General features: G+C 41.8%; 1 protein-coding gene across 5 annotated transcripts in view; it reads left to right on the forward strand.

Annotated features, from left to right (window-relative positions):
* Positions 1–22,735, forward strand: part of KMT2D (lysine methyltransferase 2D) — a 247,640-nt gene that overhangs the window by 89,533 nt on the left and 135,372 nt on the right. For 4 of the 5 annotated variants that reach the window (XM_073614049.1, XM_073614048.1, XM_073614051.1 and 1 more), the window contains 3 exons: positions 4,270–4,389; positions 10,445–10,555; positions 10,665–10,769. In XM_073614049.1, coding sequence (XP_073470150.1) covers positions 4,270–4,389; positions 10,445–10,555; positions 10,665–10,769 — 336 coding nt within the window. The remainder of the gene's footprint in view (positions 1–4,269; positions 4,390–10,444; positions 10,556–10,664; positions 10,770–22,735) is intronic. The other variant, XM_073614052.1, reaches the window with a different exon arrangement.

Below are 22,735 nucleotides of genomic sequence, written 5' to 3' on the forward strand. Positions count from 1 at the left end.
CTGTCACCTGTTCATGCTATCATGTAGGGGGCTTGTTGGGGCCACCTGTGACATTGGTAAAGAAAAAAAATAAGTTTTAAAAATTTAAATGATCGATATATAGATAGAGAGAGATATTATATAATCAAATTCATCAACACATTCAAATATGTGCACAGGCTGCGTATGTGTCAATAAACAGCGATTGCACCACATAGGCAAGTTATAGCTGCGGGTGAGTTAGCGGCCATAATTCACAGTTGATTCTAAGCTGATGACCTGCAGAGACTTTTGAAGCATCCCTTATGGACCATTTTAGATGTTATAGTTTTTTCCATTTGGCACACGTGCATCTTTGAGGCTTGACATGTTGACATATTTACGTGACGCAGCACCATCTTTTAACCACTTTCAGCTTTTAGGACATGGCCATACGTCCTTGGGTTGCAGCTGCAGTCATGATACTGGTGTCAAAATTTGCAGCTGGTAATGGGCTTTACTATAAAATTTTGTCCGAGCGGCTCTACAGCTGCTTGATCCTTTTAACAGGGAGTGGAAGAACCTCCGGCCTCTGCCGTTCCTGAGCTCTCCCATTCCACTGTGGAGCCCTGGACCATTACACACAGGCTGGCTGCAGGCAGAGGAGGAGGAACATCTATTCCTTCCCTTTCCTCTCTGACAAACTATCTCAGAAATGACAAGGATTTTGTCAATTTTTGTTCTTTCTTCATTACTAGCAGTTGCCGGCTAGGCAAGTATATGATCAAACTCTCTGATCTTTGATCAGATGCTTTGGAGGGCAGAGGAGGGATCAAAGGTCTTGGAGACCCCTGATCCCTTAATCGGGGTGGATTTGATTTAAATCACTAGTAAAAAGACTTGATTTAAATCAACTTGATTTATATCATAGTTTTTAAAGAGCAACTGTCATCTCTGTCCCACAGCAGCTCCTCCTTTGACCCGCTGTTGACTCACCAACAGTCCCATTCACTTTAATGGGACAGCTGGTGATGCGGCAGTGACACAACAAGGTGAGGGACATAGCCGCAGCAGGTGAGTGGATGCCCGCTAACAGGCGCTGCCATGATGGATCTGAAATGACAGGTTCTCTTTAAATGTAAGTACTTCTTGCTGGTAGTTAGAATCCTTAATATTTGCAAACAAAATGAAGGTTTTCTATTTAGAATAAGCTGTCGGGTTACTAAAACAGCAATATCAGGACCGATTCAATCATACAGTTTGTAGTGTACATAAATTTGCAAAATAAAGGAATATTCCTGAACTTTGGTTTATCTCATGGTTACTGTGAAATTGTGTGAATGCATCAATGCAGTGCATGTTATCTCGGCTTGCAGAGCTTGGATTCATTGAATGAGTTTACCAAAAATGTAAATATTGCAGAATATACAGCCTCATGCTACATAACTAAGCTCCATTTCATGCTGAATAAACTAAATTATTAATGTATCTTAAATAGAAAACTATCTTTTAGATAAATTTGATTAAAAAAAAATAATTTAAAATGATTGTAAAGGCTTTGTTTAAAAGACAAAAAAAACCCCAAAAAAACATGTTATTCTTACTTCCCCTGTGCAGTTGGTTTTGCACAGAGCAGCCCAGATCCTCCTCTCCTCAAGTTCCTCTTTGCTGCTCCTGGCCCCTCCCTCCTTTTGAGTGCCCCTCGGCCAACAGCTTGCTTCAGGTTGTCACCCAAGCCGAATCAGAGCTCCGTGTATTCATTCAGACACAGAGCCCCGACCTGGCCCCGCTCCTCTCTCCCCTGATTGGCTGACTGACTTCGACAGCGGTGGGATCAAATAGCGCCGCTGCTCTGTCTCAGCCAATCAGGATGGGATCATGGATATTGCTGAAGAGAGGAGCTCATATAGGTAATATGAAACACAGGTTTTTTTTTTTTATCATGATGCATAAATCAATTGATTTATGATTTAAATCCAAATAAATACGATTTTGTTTTTTCATTTTAAAGAGCATCTGTCACAGACCATGCTATCACAAGGGATGTTGTTCATCCCTTGTGATGGCAATAAAGTAAAAAAGAAAAAGTGTAAAAAATGTAAATTAAATAAACTCCTTTTCCTTTTGCTCACATGCAAATGCGAGCACACACATGGTGCATATGTAAACTGATTGCACCACACATGTGAGATATTGCCGTGAACGTCCGAGTGAGAGCAATAAAGTCTAGCACCAGAGCTCACGTTTGACTATAAACTGGTAACCCGTAAAAGCTTTTTTAGGTATTGCCTATGTAGAAATTTAGGTACCATAGTTTGTCACCATTTACTTGGTGCAACAGTCTTCCACATTTTGCCAAAAATAGAGTATTGTTTGTGTGCACTAAAATACATTAAAAAGTTTACCTTTTTTGGAACATGTTACATGTTCCACCTGATTTTAGGGTGGAACATGGAACATATTCCCAGTGTTACAGCCGCCGACCACCTCCCCGTCCCTGTGGCAGCAGTACGGGGAGAAGTGCCTTGGGGCTCTGCCCACACGGCCGTGTTATTCATACACAAAGCTCTGTGTGAAAGAACTATGAGCCTCAACATCTTTTGCGGCTGTTAACTTGTAGTTCTCAATTAACTACCACGGCGCTGTTGATCGCTGTGGTAGTTCATTGAGTCTTACTGTCAGGCAGTATCTGCTTACCCATGCGGCATGTACGGGCAAGCAGGTACACTGACTGTGCAGGAGACCTGCATGGCATCAGCGATCTGCCGATCATTGTTGCAATGCTTTACAGGCTCCTACTACAAAAAATAATAAATGCACATTTTTTAAACTGCAAAAAAAAAATGCGTTTATCCTTTTAAGTGTGGTGGTGGTTTTTTTCTTATTTTTTGTTTTTTAAACTGATGTTTGCATTTACCAAAAGGCTGAGCAAATATCGTGCAATATAGAACATTGCTCCAGCCCTCATTTTGTTCTCCAGAGACTGGACTTTCAGAAAATATGTAATTCCAGGGTAGATTTCCAAGTAATTTTATGGCCAAAAAATGCAATTTTCAACATGTATGTGAGAAACGTCCGAATTGGCCTGAACAGAAAATGGTTAAACTTTATTAAAAAAAAATGTTGTTTTGTTTGTGCACACTAGAATTCATTTAAGTGTGTTTTTCCTGAAAATTTGGGTTTGATGAACCAAAAAGCGAATACTGTGCAACATTACGAAACTGTAACTGCCACCGTTTTGTTCTACAGTTAATTAGTTTTAAGTAATTTTGAAGCAAAGTAATAGCGTTTTTAATGTTTGAAAAATTAATAAAGTTGCTTTAGTCAATCCTTGCTATGAAAAAAGATAAGTGTAGCTTTTGCGCTACATCTTTTTTGCTGGCTGGGTATGCAGTGCTCTGAACTGCTGCATGTGGAGTCGTAGAACAGGAGCACGTATGTTGCAGAGACTTGCACAGAACTCCATAGATTCCACTGGCACAGTGGGCACAGAGCAAATGAAAATCTCATGGTGAAGCCAGGGGACAGTTAAAAATGGAAGCTCTGAAGGAAATTGGGGGGAAAAAAATGTTCTTGGTAGCCAACTGTCTGGATTTTCTAGTAAACGCCAAATGTACGAGGATATCTTTAAGATTGTTCACTCTTCGGGCCACCATCTGTGGCTCTAATTTGAGACAAGGCATAAGGTGATAGCATTTTTATCAGTCATCTTTTTAGTTCCAATTCCATGATTTTATTTTCACTGACAATGTTTGTCAATTTTTAATGGTGTTGGGTGGAGATTAAATTTTTGTGATGTGTGTATTTCACTACTTTTAATCTAAATACTTTTCAATAAAGATTGTTTACTTTTTAGTCAGACTACTTGAATCGCCTTGGTACCTCCTTTCTTTAGCCCCGGTTCACACTGCCGCGACTGGTTATGTGATTTGAGAGTTCAAAGTGCATGACAAGTTGTGCTCCATTGACTGCAATGGAACCGTTCTAATCAGTGTGACTCAAGTCGCTTTGACTTAGAAAATGATTCCTGCGCTACTTTTGGTGCAACCTCAATACAGCTTGCATTGACTTCTGGTGAAGTCATATGCAAGCCGCGGTGAAGAAGCACAGGGATGTCGGATTCAAAGACGCGGCAGTGTGAACCCAGGCTTGGGGGGCCTTTCCCTAATTATTTTTTGTTGCATAGTGTCTTTTTAAGGTACGCTGGTCCGAGCCTAAATTGCTGACATGGTAGACTAGTTTCAGTTGTTGCCCTCTTTTATTGTGATGTTGCTTCAGCAACACATGATTTAATGAGTACTTTTTGTGCAGGGCCGAAGTAGCAGCTTTCCTGGAAGAAGGCGACCTCGTGGAGGCAGTGGTGCTGGCAGCAGCCGAGGGCGAGGAAGATCAAGGTTAAAATCCACAACCTCTTCCATTGAGACGTTGCCGGTGAGAAATCCTAAACCTCTGATTTGACGAATATTCTCTTTTAAGAGCCCATTCACACGTGTGCGACTTCAAAATCGTGCAATTTCCATTGCGACTTTACAGTGCGAGTTTGAACTGATTTTGATGCGACTTTGGATGAGTGCGACTTTGACCACAATGTGCTTGTTTGTGCTACAAAGTCACACACAAATTTCATGTATTTCATGCAGATGAGACTTTCATGCAACTTTTGAGGGTTTACATTGAAGTCTGTGGCCCTCAAGTGGCATGAAAATCTGACCGAAATAGTGCAGGAACTGCTTTAGAGTCGCTGTGACTTTGTCGCACAAATATGAACGGTACTCATTGGGAAACACGGGGCGCGACTTGTCATGCGACTAGTAGCATAAGTGTGGGTATGGGGCCTAAGGCCTCATGCACACTTGGCATAAAAAATGCTGCTTAGATGTTTGTCTTGTGTTTTTTTTTTTTTTTTTCTTTCAGCTGGTAGAAGCTTGATGTTCACCTGTGTGTCCATGCACATTTGGGCATTTATAGTAGTATTTGTAGAGGAGCATTTACAGGCTGAAGGAAAAACCCCATCGCCAATGCATTTTTGAGAGGAGCGTTCGGGCGGCTAAACACTGCGTCAAGCTTTTTTAAATGTGTGTGTGTTTTTGTTTTTTTTTGTTTTTTTTTTTCTGCTGCCTAGTGTGCATGGACTTAGTTTAAATAGAAAAGCACTTTACGGCAAATTTTAGGTTGTTTTAGTTTCCATTACGTTACATATATTGTTTCTCAAACAACCTCAACCATAACATTGATCACATAGTCTCTGCCAAAAGGGCCGTATGGGAGTGACATTCATGCAACACTGGAAAAAAAGTGTCTCTATCGGAATACTGATCTCTTCTTTCAGAAGAGACTCTATAACTAATGTTCTGAGATTACTAGTAGAAGTCGACCGATATATCGGCCAATATTTGGCGTTTTTTAATTAATCGGCATCCCCGTTGGGGTTATAAAAAAAAAGGCTGATTATAACTTCAGGGTGACTTGCAAATTACTTCTGTAATAGAATTCAATGCAAGTTGCCTGAAGTTTTCACTTCTTTTCTCACTGGGCAGCCTGCCAAGTCTGATAAGTGGAAACATTGTATCTTTTTAGTTTCTTTTTATCAATGAACTGAACTCCTTGTGGAGGAGTTCTCAGTTTAACCATTTAAAGACTAAATCTTTTCTGACATTTGTTGCTTACAAGTAAAAATCCTGTATTTTCTGCTAGAAAATCTCTTAGAACCCCCAAAAATTATATATTTTTAGCATAGACCCTAGGGAATAAAATAGTGGTTGCTGCAATATTTTATGTCACACGGTATTTCCGCAGCGGTCTTTCAAACGCAACTTTTTTTTGGAAAAAATACACTAATGAATTTTAAAAAAAAAACTAAGCAGTAAAGTTAGCCTATTTATTTTTCGTCCAAAAGTTTTGATTACCTGTTTTAAATGTAAGAAATTTTCTGTATCACTTATTACTTTAGGCTGCTTTCACACTGGAGCAGGCGGGCATTGACTGTAAAACGCTGCTAGTTTTAACGGCGCTTTACCGTCATTTTAACGGTGCTATTCAGCTGCTAGCGGGGCACTTATAACCCAGCTAGCGCCCAAGGAAGGGATTGAATGCGCCCGTGAAGCGCCGCTGCCAAATCGCTTTGCAGGCACTTCGGCAGCGGTGCGCATTCATTTCAATGGGCAGAAATGGTGGAGGAGCGGTATACACCGCTCCAAAGATGCTGCTTGCAGGACTTTAACATCCTGCCAGCGCATCGCATCAGTGTGAAAGCACTCTGGCTTTCACACTGAGACTGCAGGGGAGCCGTTTTGCAGGCACTTTACAGGCACTATTGTTAGCCCAAAAGCGCCTGAAAAATGCCCCATCGTGAAAGGGGTCTAACTCTTAGATTTTATGAGATGAAGGGGGAAAAAAAAAAATATCGGCTTAACATATCGGCCCCCAAAAAATCGGCATCATATATTGGCTGCCGCGATTTCTAAATATTGGCAGCGGCCAGCAGAGAAAAACCCATATTGGTCGACCTCTAATTACTAGCCTTTGAAATGACAATTGTGCGGTCGTGCGACACTGTACCCAAATAAATAAAATTTTTCATTTTTTTCCCCCCACTAATAGAGCTTTCTTTTGGTGGTATTTGATCACCACTGCATTTATTTTTTGCGCTATAAACAAAAAGCCAACCATTTTGAGGAAAAAAAAAAATAAAATATATATATATATATATATATATATATATATATATATATATATATATATATATATATATATATATATAATATATATTTTTAACTTTCTGCTATAAAACACATCTAGCAAAAAAATTAAAAAAATCTTAAATTTCTTTATAAATTTAGGCCTATAATGTATTATACTAGGCAGATCCCTGTTCTGTGTGTATTACCAATGATCTGTAGGTGCCGGAGGACATTGAGTGCCCGGCACCCACAGACCTGCTTCTGCCGTGAATATTCACAGCAGAAGCAGCCCGCCGCCGGAACATGCATGCAGAATTTTGTGTTTTTTATATAGATATCTATATCTAATATATATATATATATATATATATATATATATATATATATATATATATATATAAATATAAATTAATTAATCGTTAAGAAATCGTGATCTTGATTCACCTCCCCTGAGGATCTCTCCTGCTGAGTTTGCTGATTCTTTCATATAAACAAGTGGAGAGATTATCTGCTCACTCAGCTGTCAAAAGAAAACATCCAGGCAGTCTGCCAAGTTTAGAACTTGAAACATTGTATCTAACTTCCTTCTTAGATCAAAGGCATAGAACTTCTCTGTGTAAACAAATAACCTGGGCAATCTGCCAAGTTTTAAACAACTTATAAATGCAGGAAGTTTAACCACTTAAAGTCTAAATCTTTTTCTGACACTTAAGTTAAAATCAATATTTTTTGCTAAAAAAAATTACTTGGAACCCCCAAACATTAGAATATATATATATATATATATATATATATATAATTTTTTTTTTTTAGCAGAGACCCTAGGGAATAAAATGGCAATTGCTGCAATATTTTATGTCACACTGTATTTGGGAAAAAATACACTTCAATAAATAAAAAAAAAACGAAGCAGTAAAGTTAGCACAATTTTTTTTGTTTTAATGTGAAAGATGTTACGCCGAGAGAATCGTGATATATCCTGTAAGCAAAAAAATCGTGATTCTCATTTTAGCCAGAATCGTGCAGCTCTAATAAATATAAATTTTATAGATATATATAGATATATATTAGATAGATAGGTAGATGTGACAATACTGAAGAAATTACACTATGCTACAATGTTAAGTAGTGAGTGTACAGCTTGTGTAACAGTGTAAATTTGCTGTCCCCTCAAAATAACTCGACACACAGCCATTCATGTCTAAACTGCTGGCAACATAAGTGAGTATACTCCTAAGTGAAAGTGTCCAAATTGGGCCCAAAGTGTCAATATTTTGTGTGGCCACCATTTTTATTTTCCAGCAATGCCTTAACCCTCTTGGGCATGGAGTTCTCCAGAGCTTCATAGATTGCCACTGGAGTCATCTTCCACTCCTCCATAATGACATCACAGAGCTGGTGGATGTTAGAGACCTTGCTCCTTTTTGAGGATGCGCCCCACAGATGCTCAACAGGGTGTAGGTCTGGAGACATGCTTGGCCAGTTCATCACCTTTACCCTCAGCTTCTTTAGCAAGGCAGTGGTCGTCTTGGAGGTGTGTTTGGGGAGGTTATGTTGGAATACTGCCCTGCGTCCCAGTCCCCTTAGGAAGGGGGATCATGCTCTGCTTCGGTATGTCACAGTACATGTTGGCATTCATGGTTCATTAAATGAACTGTAGCTCCCCAGTGCCGGCAGCACTCATGCAGCCCCAGACAATGACTCACACCACCATGCTTGACTGTAGGCAAGACACACTTGTCTTTGTACTCCTCACCTGGCTGCTGCCACACACGTTTTGACACCATCTGAATCAAATATGTTTATCTTGGTCTCATCGGACCACAGGACATGGTTCCAGTAATCCATGTCCTTAGGCTTTCTTCTGGGACGACAGCCATGCAAACCAATTTGATGCAGTGTGCGGCGTATGGTCTGAGCACTGACAGGCTGACCCCTCACCCCTTCAACCTCTGTAGCAATGCTGGCAGCACTCATACATCTATTTCCCAAAGACAACCTATGGATATGACGTTAAGCATGTGCACTCAACTTCTTTGGTCGACAAGGGCGCGGCCTGTTCTGAGTGGAACCTGTTCTGTTAAACCACTGTATAGTCTTGGCCACCATGCTGCAGCTCAGTTTCTGGCTCTTGGTAATCTTATAGCCTATGCCATCTTTATTTAGAGCAACAATTCTTTTTTACAAATCCTCAGTTCTTTGCCATGAGGTGCCATGTTGAACTTCCAGTGACCAGAATGGGAGAGAGAGCGATAACACCAAATTTAACACACATGCTCCCCATTCACACCTGAGACCTTGTAACACTAACACGTCACATGACACCGGGGAGGGAAGATGGCTAATTTGGCCATTTTCACTTAGGGGTGTACTAAACTTTGTTGCCAGTGCTTTAGACAATAATGGCTGTGTGTTGTTTTAAGGGGACAGCAAATTCACACTGTTATACAAGCTGTACACTAACTACTTTACATTGTCGCAAAGTGTCATTTCTTCAGTGTTGTCACATGAAAAGATATATGTGTGTGTATATATCATATATAAAAAATTTATTGAAGTGTATTTTTTTCCCAGAAATTGCGTTTGAAAGATCGCTACAAAAATACAGTGTAACACAAAATATTGCAACTGCCACCATTTTATTCTCTGTGGTCTCTGTTAAAAATAAATATAACTAATGTTTGGGGAGGTGCTTTCTAACTGTTAAGGGGACGGACTGTCAGAGTAGAGGGATCGCTGTTCCAGATCACTAGAAACAACTGATCTCTCTCCTACACAGGCAGATCCCTGTTCTGCCTCTTTCCTGCGATTGTGGGTGGCCGGCAGACATCTAGTCTGCCGGACCCGCGGGCAAGCACCTGAAGTGCGCACCCAAAAGCTAGTGCACGAACCTACGTTCCAGTATGGCGAGTTGCACAGCCAAACCAGCTTGCCTTGGTATAACTGCCGCGGTTGGTCTGCAACTGGTTAAGTGGTTAAACTGACCTAATTTGCAGACTAAGTTCTTCCCTTTGATCTAAAATAACCAAATTATACTTTGTTTTTAGTTCTCTCAGGGCTGAGGAATGTTGATAAACATTTGCTGGCTTTTTTTGACAGCTGCGAGTGAGCAGAAAATGGCTCTGCACTGTATGAATCATGGAAATGCTGGATTAAGATCGTGAGGGGGGATTGAATCAAGATGGCAATTTTTTTTTTTAACGATTTAATTGTGCCGCTCAGATCGGTAACCTGTAAAGGCTTATAAAGCGCAGACCTATGGAGATTTTAAAGTACTGTAGTTTGGCGCTGTTCCATGAGCATGCAGAAATTTAAATCGTGACATGTTGAATATTTACTTCCTTATCGTAACATCTTTTATATTTTAACAAACATTTTGGTATTCTATTGTGTTTGTGTTAAAATTCACTACAGTGTTTTGTTTTTCATTTTAATTGAGTTTTAAAAACCGTTGCACAAATGCCATGTGACAAAAAAATTGCCAGAATTTTATTCTCTAGGTCTTCTGCTTAAAAAAATAAATATATAGATATAAGATTTATAGATGATATATATTATCTATATCGTGTTTTTATTTACACCCCCCCCCCCTCTAAACGCCACTGTGTGCATGGACACGCATGCTAAAATTGAGGGGCACTTAAAGGCAGAAAAAAAACGCAAGAAGCCTCTAGAAGCAGTGTTTTTAAAATGGCCAGTGTGCATGAGGCTTAAAAACAAAATCACCTTAGCAAAATGACCTGTTTTGATGCTGCATTATGTTGTGTTGTATTATTTCATGTATCCTTATTTGAATGTGTGGACAGATGGCAGATGTTGAAAGTTCTCCTGGTAAGGAAGAAGAGGAGGAGGAAGATGATACCATGCAAAACACAGTGGTGCTGTTTTCCAACAATGACAAATTTGTACTCATGCAGGTGAGGCTTTATGCTCGGAGTATTTGTGTTTTTTTTTTTTTTTTTTTCCTTTTCTGTGTGTAGCACCAGTGTGTCTTAACTTTTTTTTTTTTTTTGTCTGATTTCCTAGGATATGTGTGTGGTTTGTGGCAGCTTTGGACGCGGCTCGGAAGGTCATCTTTTGGCGTGTTCCCAGTGTTCTCAGTGCTATCATCCTTATTGTGTAAACAGCAAGGTAATAAGAAGCTGCTAATGTTTTTTTGTACCACATCTTGAAAGTTAAATGAGTAGGCAAAACACATTTCTTTTATTTCTTGTGGGATTCATATTCAACTTTAGGTCATAACAGAATGCACAATCGTAAAACAAAACATGGCAACAAGTAAACGAATAAAATTACCTCTGTTCAAAAGTCTGCATGCCCTTAGTTCCTAATACTGTGTATTGCCCCCTTTAACATCAATTACAGCGTGCAATCTTTTTTTTTTTTTGTAATTTTCTAAGAGGCCGCAAATTCTTGCAGATGGTATAGCTGCCCATTCATCTTGGCAAAATGCCTCCAGAACATGCAAAGTCTTTGGTCATCCCCCCCCCCACTGGCCTGGAGAGTGGGAATCTCCTGCTAGTGTATAGCCGCCTCACCTTCCGGGGCTTAAACTGATCCCCTTCTGTTTTTTTTAAGCAGAACGGATTGCAGATAGGCGGGTGTAAACAGACGGAGGTCAGTTTAAATCTGCCGCTCTATAGATGTGAATGGCGGGTCCAATTGGGTCCACCTGAAAAACAGACAGTCGGACCCGATCAGACCAATCATGTGAAACGGGCCTAAGGCTGCTTTCACACTGATGCACTGCAGTACCTGCACCTCAACCCTCACTTCTTCCTCAGGATTCCTGCAGGTTTCGCTGGCTGCTGCTGTCTCCCAGCGGGTATGGCTGGTTGTTGCTGCTAGCTGTCCTCCTCCAGGGTTCGTACTGCTGGCGAGTACTGCTGGCTGGTACTGGCGAGTACTGGCGGCGGCTACTGGTGGTGGGTACTTATTATTATTATTATTATTATTATTATTAATATTATTATACAGGATTTATATAGCGCCAACAGTTTATGCAGTGCTTTACAATATAAAAGGGAGACAATACAGTTATAATACAATAAAATACAAGAGGATTAACAGGGTCTCGCTCAAAAGAGCTTACAATCTAATAGGCTGGTGGGTACTGCTGGTGGGTACAGATTATTATTATTATTATTATTGTACAGGATTTATAAAGCACCAACAGTTTACACAGAAACATAAGAAGAAAAAATCAAAAAAAGACTGCGCTAAGACAAAAGGCAACAATCATGTGATATGACTAATCAGAACATATGAATATGTTTAAAATTGAGTTTTTCAAAATTAATATTTATGAATAAAAAACACCAGAGCTTTCTTAAAAAAGTGACTGAAAATATATAATAACCAAATAAAGATATAAAAAGTCCCAAATGAAGGTAAGAAAAAGTGACTGGCGTCACAAAAACACACAGTCCCTGGAGCCAAGGCAAATGCAAACAATGATCTTGGACATGTAACGCAATCCTTGGAGCCAAGGTAGATGTATTCAGTGTACATAGACGTAAAACACCCAGTGAAAAATCCTCCACCTAATAAGATGTCCGCTTACCAGAGGTAAGCTGTGAATCAGCTTAGTATTAACCTCTCCACGGGGAAGATCAGCTCCTCAGGTCTCCAACCAAGGAAGGGGGTGGGCAGGATCTTACGATGTGTTTAGCTCAATCCACACAGTAGGAGGACCCAAAAGGACAAAACAAATTCTCCATAGTGTAAAACTGTATTGCAATTTATTGAGGTAAAAAATGGTCACACTTACATTAAAATCAAGATATAAGGGCACATATGATCAGAATCAGCCGGCCGGCTTGCATGCACCCGTTCAGGCGAAAAACGATGACGTCAGCGCGTCAACCTTCCGACGTACGTTTCGTCCTACTGGACGTCGTCATGGGAACGGGCGACGCACTGACTCATCGCTATTTATGGAGACAAAACGAAACCAAGCCTCGCTATGAAGCTCGGATGGCGTCATCACAACATCCTGTTGGAAGAGGATGTATGCAACAAGTGGTGATGGAAAAAGGCTGGCGTTGCCCTCGTTAGCCAATCGCAGCCTCTTATTTACGAGGGAAGGGTTAGATAAATAGAATAATAGAATACATTGGAGGGCATGATCTAAACCTGTATACGCCATCTAGTGGACCAAATAAGATTGACATTCAAAGCCACTATACTATTATATAGAAGGAGAAACTGGTAAATAAGTAAAATAAAATAAAAATATTATAAAAATATTTTTCTAATATAATTATGGTATCTAAACATTAGAAAAAAATGATACAATGACCTACTGACGCCATCAGAGAATCAGAGAGAGTTTACAAAATTTTATAGACAGCATGTCCATACAAAATTATAATGTACTTAAAATAAAAATAAAAATAAAAAATAAAAATAAAAATACAATAAAAATATCCAGATATTTTATTAGAGATGTCACCCCTCATAACCCAACTCAGTGTTTTAGATGGAATGATGGTGGGATAGTAGGATAATACTTTATATTAATCTAAGAATTATCTAGAAAAGCGTTTAAATCTACATCAACGTTGAGCCCAAAGGGGGTGTAACACTTCAATCTGTGTATCCAGGTCATCTCGAGTCTGGAAATTCCTCGTATGACAGACCCCCCCCTCCAATGTGGAGTGTACCTGTCGATACCAAGAAAGATAGTTTTCTTAGGGTCGCGATTATGTGCTTCTAGATAATGTCTAGAGACCGGGTGTTTGGGAAAACCAGTGAGGATGTTAGTAATGTGTTCATTAAGCCTTACAGATAAGGGGCGCTTGGTTCTTCCTACATATTGTAGGCCACAAGGGCATTGAAGAAGATATACCACTCGCTTTGTGGAGCAGGTGATGAATGATCTAATCTCAAATTCCATCTGGGTGCTGGTGGAAATGAAGTTATGTGTCCTTCTATGTGTGCAACCACTAAGAGAACATACCCTACACCTCCTGCACTGATAGAAACCGGTCATATATTCAAAAAATCCTTTTTTGATAAGGGGAGGATCTAGGACATTTGGGGCCACTCTATTCCTGAGCGAGGGGGCACCTCTATAGATTACCTGTGGTTTGGCCGGAAGGATAGGACCAAGCACATGGTCATTTTTGAGAACATGCCAATGCTTTTTTATTAGCTTAGCTACATTGTTGTGTTGGGAAGAATAAGTGGTAATAAAGGGAATTGCAGGTACCCTCTCACGATGGAGCTTACTAGTTTCAAGTAGAGTGCATCTATCGATTTTGGCTACTTCATCTAATGTGTCCCTCAAAGATGTTTCCACATAGCCCTTCTCTAGGAAACGTTTTAATAAGATATCCGCTTGGGCTAAAAACTCAGTGTGGTTAGAACAATTACGTTTTAAACGAATAAATTGGCTCTTTGGCACAGACCTCAGCCAGGCCTCATGGTGGCAGCTGTCAGTCGGTATGTAGGAATTCCGATCTGTGTTTTTAAAGAAGGTGGCTGTGGTAAATTCTCCATCCTTCACACCGATCTTCAGGTCTAAGAAATTAATTTCAGACTGGCTGGCCTCATATGAAAGTCGGATCCCCCGGTCATTGTTATTCAGCCCCACCATATATGTATCGAGATCTTCACGGTCGCCATTCCATAGGAGGAGGATGTCATCTATATATCTGGCCCACAACACCACCTGAGGTTTCTGCTGGGCATAGATGACATCCTCCTCCCACAGGGCCATGAAGAGGTTCGCCAAGCTGGGGGCATACTTTGCCCCCATGGCGACCCCCCTGTCCTGTCTGTAAAACTGACCCCCAAACCAAAAATAATTTCTAGTGGCCACAAAGTGGAGTAGTTGCATAATGAAACATATTTGTTCATCAAATAATGACGAATCTTGTCTGAGATAATATTCAACTGCAAACAGTCCTAGGTTATGGGGTATTACGGTGTATAATGAGGCGACGTCTGCTGTCACCAACCACCAATTGGGCCCAGGAGTATAATTAGAGAGTAAATTGATTACGTGACGGGTATCTTTAAGGTACGACGGCATCTTGGTAACTAATGGCTGTAGATAGAAATCTATATACCTGCCCACCCGGGACGATATGGAATCTATTCCACTGACTATGGGACGTCCCGGGGGGCAGGTAGGATGCTTGTGAATTTTTGGCAGGTAATAGAGAACAGGGGTACGAGGGGCTTTTGGTACCAGATAGGCTTTCTCCTTATTATCTAGGATACCCTGTTCTGACCCGAACTTAATTAGCGCCTCCAATTCTTTTTTATATTGGGCTTTTGGATCTGATCTAAGGGGGGTATAGGTGTCACGATCTCCCAAGATGTTAGACATTTCTTTAAGATAGTCGTTCCTGTCCAAAACTATAATGCCACCCCCCTTATCTGCCGGTCTGATGACTAAGTTCTTATTGTGACATAAGGAATCTAGACCAGTTTTCAGATTTTTGTCAAAGTATACTTTTTTGAGGGGTAATTGCTCTAAATCCTTAAGGACTAGATCTTTAAACACCTTCAATGAGGGGGCTATAGCCCCGGGAGGATTGAAAAGGGAGGCATTTGATAGCCCAGAGTGACGGTATTCATTGGAACCGGTTGTAATATTAGTAATAGGGTTAGAGGTTAAATATCTTTTAATGTTGACCTTGCGGACAAATTTGTGCACATCTATAAAAGTTTGAAACTTATTCAAACCTCTTGGTGGTGCAAATTTAAGACCTTTGTTAAGTAAAGATTTTTCAGAGTCATTTAAGGAAACAGAACTTAGATTGAATATACCATTATTGGTTATGCTTTTTTCCTTTTTAGATCGCAATCGCCTCCCCCCTCTAGTTCCTCTCTTTGGTCTGCTGGCCTTTTGGTGCCTTGGCCTGGCCTGTGAAAACCCCATTGCTGATGATTAGAATTAGAGGGGCCAGGTTTATTCCCATCATCTATGGGTCCCCCCAATCTGGGATGGGACTGTGGGGCCAATTGGTTACGTGCTTCCATGATGGTGGAACTAGTAGGGGGGCCTTCAAGGTCACTTAAAGGGTAGAATTGATTGTGGGTACTGATATTGTATTCCGAGTACTCCCTCCTAGTGATTCTGGGTCCAGGATTATGAAATTCTCGAGGTCTACCCTCATAGTAGCCCAAATTGAGATCATAACTGGGGCCATAAGGGTAGTCTAGATGGGGCTCAAAATTGACCATACGGGGAGATGGCAGATGATCCTTATACTCATTATATTGATCATGTGATCTGCCCCCAAAAGAGGAGGATGTCATCTATGCCCAGCAGAAACCTCAGGTGGTGTTGTGGGCCAGATATATAGATGACATCCTCCTCCTATGGAATGGCGACCGTGAAGATCTCGATACATATATGGTGGGGCTGAATAACAATGACCGGGGGATCCGACTTTCATATGAGGCCAGCCAGTCTGAAATTAATTTCTTAGACCTGAAGATCGGTGTGAAGGATGGAGAATTTACCACAGCCACCTTCTTTAAAAACACAGATCGGAATTCCTACATACCGACTGACAGCTGCCACCATGAGGCCTGGCTGAGGTCTGTGCCAAAGAGCCAATTTATTCGTTTAAAACGTAATTGTTCTAACCACACTGAGTTTTTAGCCCAAGCGGATATCTTATTAAAACGTTTCCTAGAGAAGGGCTATGTGGAAACATCTTTGAGGGACACATTAGATGAAGTAGCCAAAATCGATAGATGCACTCTACTTGAAACTAGTAAGCTCCATCGTGAGAGGGTACCTGCAATTCCCTTTATTACCACTTATTCTTCCCAACACAACAATGTAGCTAAGCTAATAAAAAAGCATTGGCATGTTCTCAAAAATGACCATGTGCTTGGTCCTATCCTTCCGGCCAAACCACAGGTAATCTATAGAGGTGCCCCCTCGCTCAGGAATAGAGTGGCCCCAAATGTCCTAGATCCTCCCCTTATCAAAAAAGGATTTTTTGAATATATGACCGGTTTCTATCAGTGCAGGAGGTGTAGGGTATGTTCTCTTAGTGGTTGCACACATAGAAGGACACATAACTTCATTTCCACCAGCACCCAGATGGAATTTGAGATTAGATCATTCATCACCTGCTCCACAAAGCGAGTGGTATATCTTCTTCAATGCCCTTGTGGCCTACAATATGTAGGAAGAACCAAGCGCCCCTTATCTGTAAGGCTTAATGAACACATTACTAACATCCTCACTGGTTTTCCCAAACACCCGGTCTCTAGACATTATCTAGAAGCACATAATCGCGACCCTAAGAAAACTATCTTTCTTGGTATCGACAGGTACACTCCACATTGGAGGGGGGGGTCTGTCATACGAGGAATTTCCAGACTCGAGATGACCTGGATACACAGATTGAAGTGTTACACCCCCTTTGGGCTCAACGTTGATGTAGATTTAAACGCTTTTCTAGATAATTCTTAGATTAATATAAAGTATTATCCTACTATCCCACCATCATTCCATCTAAAACACTGAGTTGGGTTATGAGGGGTGACATCTCTAATAAAATATCTGGATATTTTTATTGTATTTTTATTTTTATTTTTATTTTTTATTTTTATTTTTATTTTAAGTACATTATAATTTTGTATGGACATGCTGTCTATAAAATTTTGTAAACTCTCTCTGATTCTCTGATGGCGTCAGTAGGTCATTGTATCATTTTTTCTAATGTTTAGATACCATAATTATATTAGAAAAATATTTTTATAATATTTTTATTTTATTTTACTTATTTACCAGTTTCTCCTTCTATATAATAGTATAGTGGCTTTGAATGTCAATCTTATTTGGTCCACTAGATGGCGTATACAGGTTTAGATCATGCCCTCCAATGTATTCTATTATTCTATTTATCTAACCCTTCCCTCGTAAATAAGAGGCTGCGATTGGCTAACGAGGGCAACGCCAGCCTTTTTCCATCACCACTTGTTGCATACATCCTCTTCCAACAGGATGTTGTGATGACGCCATCCGAGCTTCATAGCGAGGCTTGGTTTCGTTTTGTCTCCATAAATAGCGATGAGTCAGTGCGTCGCCCGTTCCCATGACGACGTCCAGTAGGACGAAACGTACGTCGGAAGGTTGACGCGCTGACGTCATCGTTTTTCGCCTGAACGGGTGCATGCAAGCCGGCCGGCTGATTCTGATCATATGTGCCCTTATATCTTGATTTTAATGTAAGTGTGACCATTTTTTACCTCAATAAATTGCAATACAGTTTTACACTATGGAGAATTTGTTTTGTCCTTTTGGGTCCTCCTACTGTGTGGATTGAGCTAAACACATCGTAAGATCCTGCCCACCCCCTTCCTTGGTTGGAGACCTGAGGAGCTGATCTTCCCCGTGGAGAGGTTAATACTAAGCTGATTCACAGCTTACCTCTGGTAAGCGGACATCTTATTAGGTGGAGGATTTTTCACTGGGTGTTTTACGTCTATGTACACTGAATACATCTACCTTGGCTCCAAGGATTGCGTTACATGTCCAAGATCATTGTTTGCATTTGCCTTGGCTCCAGGGACTGTGTGTTTTTGTGACGCCAGTCACTTTTTCTTACCTTCATTTGGGACTTTTTATATCTTTATTTGGTTATTATATATTTTCAGTCACTTTTTTAAGAAAGCTCTGGTGTTTTTTATTCATAAATATTAATTTTGAAAAACTCAATTTTAAACATATTCATATGTTCTGATTAGTCATATCACATGATTGTTGCCTTTTGTCTTAGCGCAGTCTTTTTTTGATTTTTTCTTCTTATGTTTGTGTGCACGCCTCACGATAAGATTGCAGCTTAATATTTATTTCACTCTGCTAATCATTAGTAGAACAACCTTTATGTTAGCGCGGTATTGTTTATGGTTTATAACAGTTTACACAGCTCTTTACAGTATAAAAGGGAGACAATACAGTTATAATACAATAAAATACAAGAGTATTAAGAGGGCCCTGCTCAGAAGAGCTTACAATCTAATAGGCTTGCGGGTTCTGCTGGTGGGTTTTGATGGCTGATACTGCTGGTGGGTACTGGTGGCTGGTACTAGTGGCAGGTACTGGTGGCTGGTACTCCTCAGGATTCCTGCAGGTCAGGTATCACTGGCTGCTGCTGTCCCCCAGGTGGGTATGGCTGGTTGTTGCTGCCGGCTGTCTTCCAGGGTTGGTACTGGTGGGTCCTGCTGGCTGGTACTTTTGGGTACTGGTGGCTGGTTACTGGTGGTGGGTACTGCTTTGCTCGTAAGTACTGCTTTGCTCGTGAGTACTGCTGGCTGGTTTTTGACCGGCAACTCATATTGGAGTGACAGGAGCGCTGGAGGCTTTCCTCCAGGCAGTAAGAGCATGGCATCAGACGGCGGTGTGCTGCGCCGCTCCTGCCGCCATTACAGCGGCTCACATGGACCGCTCAGATCGGAGCTCGTTCGCGCGGGAAAACACACTATTTTTTATTTGGGTGGTCGGAGAAAGGGGGCGGGGCTTTGTGGCATTGGCGTGAATTAGCATGCACAACGGGGGCTGCATAGCTATAACACCTTTTTTCAGGTACATACAGCTAGGAGCGACACAGAGCGGATGGGTGGCATATCAGTGAGTTACACAGGCATTCCCAGGCACATTTACTTTAAGCAGTTGCTGGACTATTGCTCAGCAGTGGGTGCATTTTTTTTTTTTTTTTGGTGTACCTCTGTGTTGTGCCCGGCACTATGACCAGAGGAGGTGGTTCAAATGCCGCAAAGACCAAGGACACAAAGGGGTCGCCCTCAGGTCCTAAGGACCCTCCCTCTGCAACACCATCCCGTACTAGGGAGGCTGGTCAGAGTGAGCCATCCCGGTCATCAGGGGCTGCAATTGTTCCGACACTTCAGCCCCTGTCTATATAGCTGAGCAGGTTTTCTCCTCAGCTATGAGTGGCTTAGAGGAAAGATTAGTGGCTTTAATCACGTCTTCACAGAGTGGAAGAAAACGCATTAGGTCCCCTTTTACCACCCAGGATCCCCAAACGGAGGAACTGAGGGGGAAGATGAATCCCCCTCAGGGGACAGTGAATAGGCTGATTCCTCCTCTTCCGAGGAATCAAGTGGGGAAGGATCTTCTTCGGCTTCATATGCTGAGAAGTTGCTGGTGCATTCTCTTACTGAAATGGTCCACGCCACATTTAAGCTATCATTAATGGAGTCGGTTGAAGAGCACACCTCCTGTTTGGGTTCACTAATCCCCCGCAAGCCTTGCATGCTTTTCCTGTCCATTCATTACTAGAAAAGCTTGTGTATTCTGAGTGGGATCACCCAGATAAGCACTTTTTCCTCCTAAGAAGTTTTCAACACTTTATCCTATGGAGGAAAAATGCACTAAGATGTGGAGTATACCAGCAATTGATGCTGCTATATCCTCTGTGAATAAAAGTTTGACTTGTCCGGTTGACAGTGCGCAAATGCTTAGAGATCCAACTGATAAAAAAATGGAATTCCTGTTAAACATTTTCTCCCTGGCGGGTTCAGTGGCTCAACCTGCAGTGGCGGCAATTGGGATATGTTAATCCTTAAGAGACCACTTGAAACAAGTGCTCAAGGTGTTCCCCGAGCAGCAGGCCCAGAAATTAACTGAGCTGCCAGCAGCTTTGCAATTGACGCAATCAGAGATTCTAGTCTTCAAACCTCTTGCCTTACACTTGGGTTGGTACATATGCGTAGAATTAAATGGTTAAAGGGTTGGTCAGCCAAAGCGCCATGCAAGAAGCTCCTGGTTGGTTTTTATTTTCGCTGTGAAAAGCTGTTTGGGGAGGATTTGAACAAATATATCCAAAGAATATCAAGTGGGAAAAGTACCCTTTTGCCAGTTAAGAAAGAGTAAACGTCCCTCATTTAAACGGGCTCTTTCTCCAGTGCCAGGAGCATCTGCCTCCAGGCAGTTACGACGGCCTCCACCGTCAGAATCAAGAGGTAAGCTTCAGGGTCAACCCCAGGGACAAAAGAAGTCCTGAGGGTGGTAGCCCACAAGACAGAGCGCTAAAGCCTCTTCATGAAGGGGCGCCCCCGCTCATTTGAGTGGGGGGAAGACTTCTGCAGTTCTCAAAGATCTGGCAGGAAGAATTTCGGGACAAATGGGTGGTCTCCACAATAGCTCAAGGTTACAAACTAGAGTTCCGAGAGTTCCCATCTCCTTGCTTCCTCAGGTCAAATGTCCCCAAAGATACAGAGAAAAAAGTCTCTCTAGCGTTAGAATGACTTTTGTCGCAAAAGGTCATCACGGTGGTTCCTGTGAAAGAGCAGGAGTCAGAGTTTTATTCAAACCTTTTCACTGTACCAAAACCAAATGGGGATGTCGGACCCATTCTAGATCTCAAAGATCTAAACTGGTTCCTGAAGATTCGCTCTTTTCGCATGGAATCAATCCGATAGTCTCCATCCTACAAGGTAGAGAGCTTCTGGCATCAATCGACATCAAGGATGCATACCTGCATGTACCTATTCTCCCCGCTCACCAGAAGTATCTGCGTTTCGAAGTAGAAGGACTTCATTTTCAGTTTGTAGCCTTGCCTTTTGGTCTAGCTACTGCACCTCGAGTGTTTACGAAACTTCTGGCCCCTCCCCTGGCCAGGTTAAGGACTCAAGGTATAACAATAATAGCATACCTGGACGACCTGCTCTTAATAGACCGGTCGATAGTCAGCTTGGACCAAAACGTGGTCACCACAGTCAACTACCTGGAATACCTAGGTTGGGTCATCAACCTAGAGAAATCTTTAAAGCCAGTAAGAAGATTAGAGTACTTGGGTCTGGTCATAGATACAGCCCAGAAGAAAGTGTTTTTACCCCAGGCAAAGATCAGCCCCATAAAGGAGCTGATCCAAGGGGTCAGGGCAAAGAAGGGTCCTTCCATTCGCCTTTGGTGTGAGGTTGTTGGGGAAGATGGTGGCTTCATTCGAAGCAGTTCCCTATGCTCAGTTTCATTCGAGACTGCTGCAAAAGAGTATCCTATTGGCCTGGAACAAGAAGATTCAGGCACTAGATCTTCCAACGCGCTTGTCGCCAAAAGTGCGGCAGAGCCTCAGTTAGTGGAGGATATCCGAGAATCTGCAGAAGGGGAAATCCTTCTTACCAGTTACCTAAAATGTGGTAACAGATGCCAACCTTTCAGGTTGGGGATCAGTCTTGGAAGAAGCGTCTGTCCAAGGAAAATGGTCCAGAACCGAAAGGACCAAGGCCCATCAACATTCTAGAAATTTGAGTGGTGCGTCTAGCCCTAAGGGCCTGGACATTCAGGTTGCGGAATTCTCCTGTCAGGATTCAATCTGACAATGCCACAGCAGTGGTTTATATCAATCACCAAGGGGGCACCAGAAGTCAGGCAGCCCAGGGTGAGGTGAACCCTATCCTAACCTGGGCAGAAAAACATGTGCCGTGCATTTCTGCAATCTTCATTCCAGGGATAGAGAACTGGCAGGCAGACTACTTAAGTCGCCAGCAGCTGTTCCTGGGGGGAATGGTCCTTTCACCTGACATCTTCCTGGCTATATGCCAAAGATCGGGGATCCCGGATGTAGATCGGTTTTCGCCCAGGTTCAACAACAAAGTCGACAACTTTATGTCAAGAACAAGAGATCCACTCGCATGCGGAACAGATGCCTTGGTGACCCTGTGGAGTCAGTTCTCACTGATTTATGCATTCCCTCCAATTCTGCTGCTACCTCGACTTATTCACAGGATCAAGCGAGAAAGGAAATCGGTAGTTCTTGTGGCTCAGAAGATCTTGGTATGCAGAAATAGTAAAGATGGTGGTAGGGGCCCGATGGCCCCTACCACCACGTCCAGACCTGCTATTGCAGGGATCAGTGTTCCATCCTACTTTACAAACGCTAAATTTAATGGTTTGGCTATTGAAACCCACATTCTAAGGAACTGTGGGCTTTCATGCTCAGTGATGCCTACCTTGATTAATGCAAGGAAGCCAGCTTCCAGAATCCTTTATTATAGAGTCTGGAAGGCATATGTTTCTTGGTGTGAATCCAAGGGTTGGCATCCTAGGAAGTATGTCATCGGTAGAATTCTTGCCTTTCTGCAAATGGGGCTAGAAATGA

Source organism: Aquarana catesbeiana, linkage group LG02 (assembly GCF_042186555.1).
Source record: "Aquarana catesbeiana isolate 2022-GZ linkage group LG02, ASM4218655v1, whole genome shotgun sequence".
Lineage (NCBI taxonomy): Eukaryota > Metazoa > Chordata > Amphibia > Anura > Ranidae > Aquarana > Aquarana catesbeiana.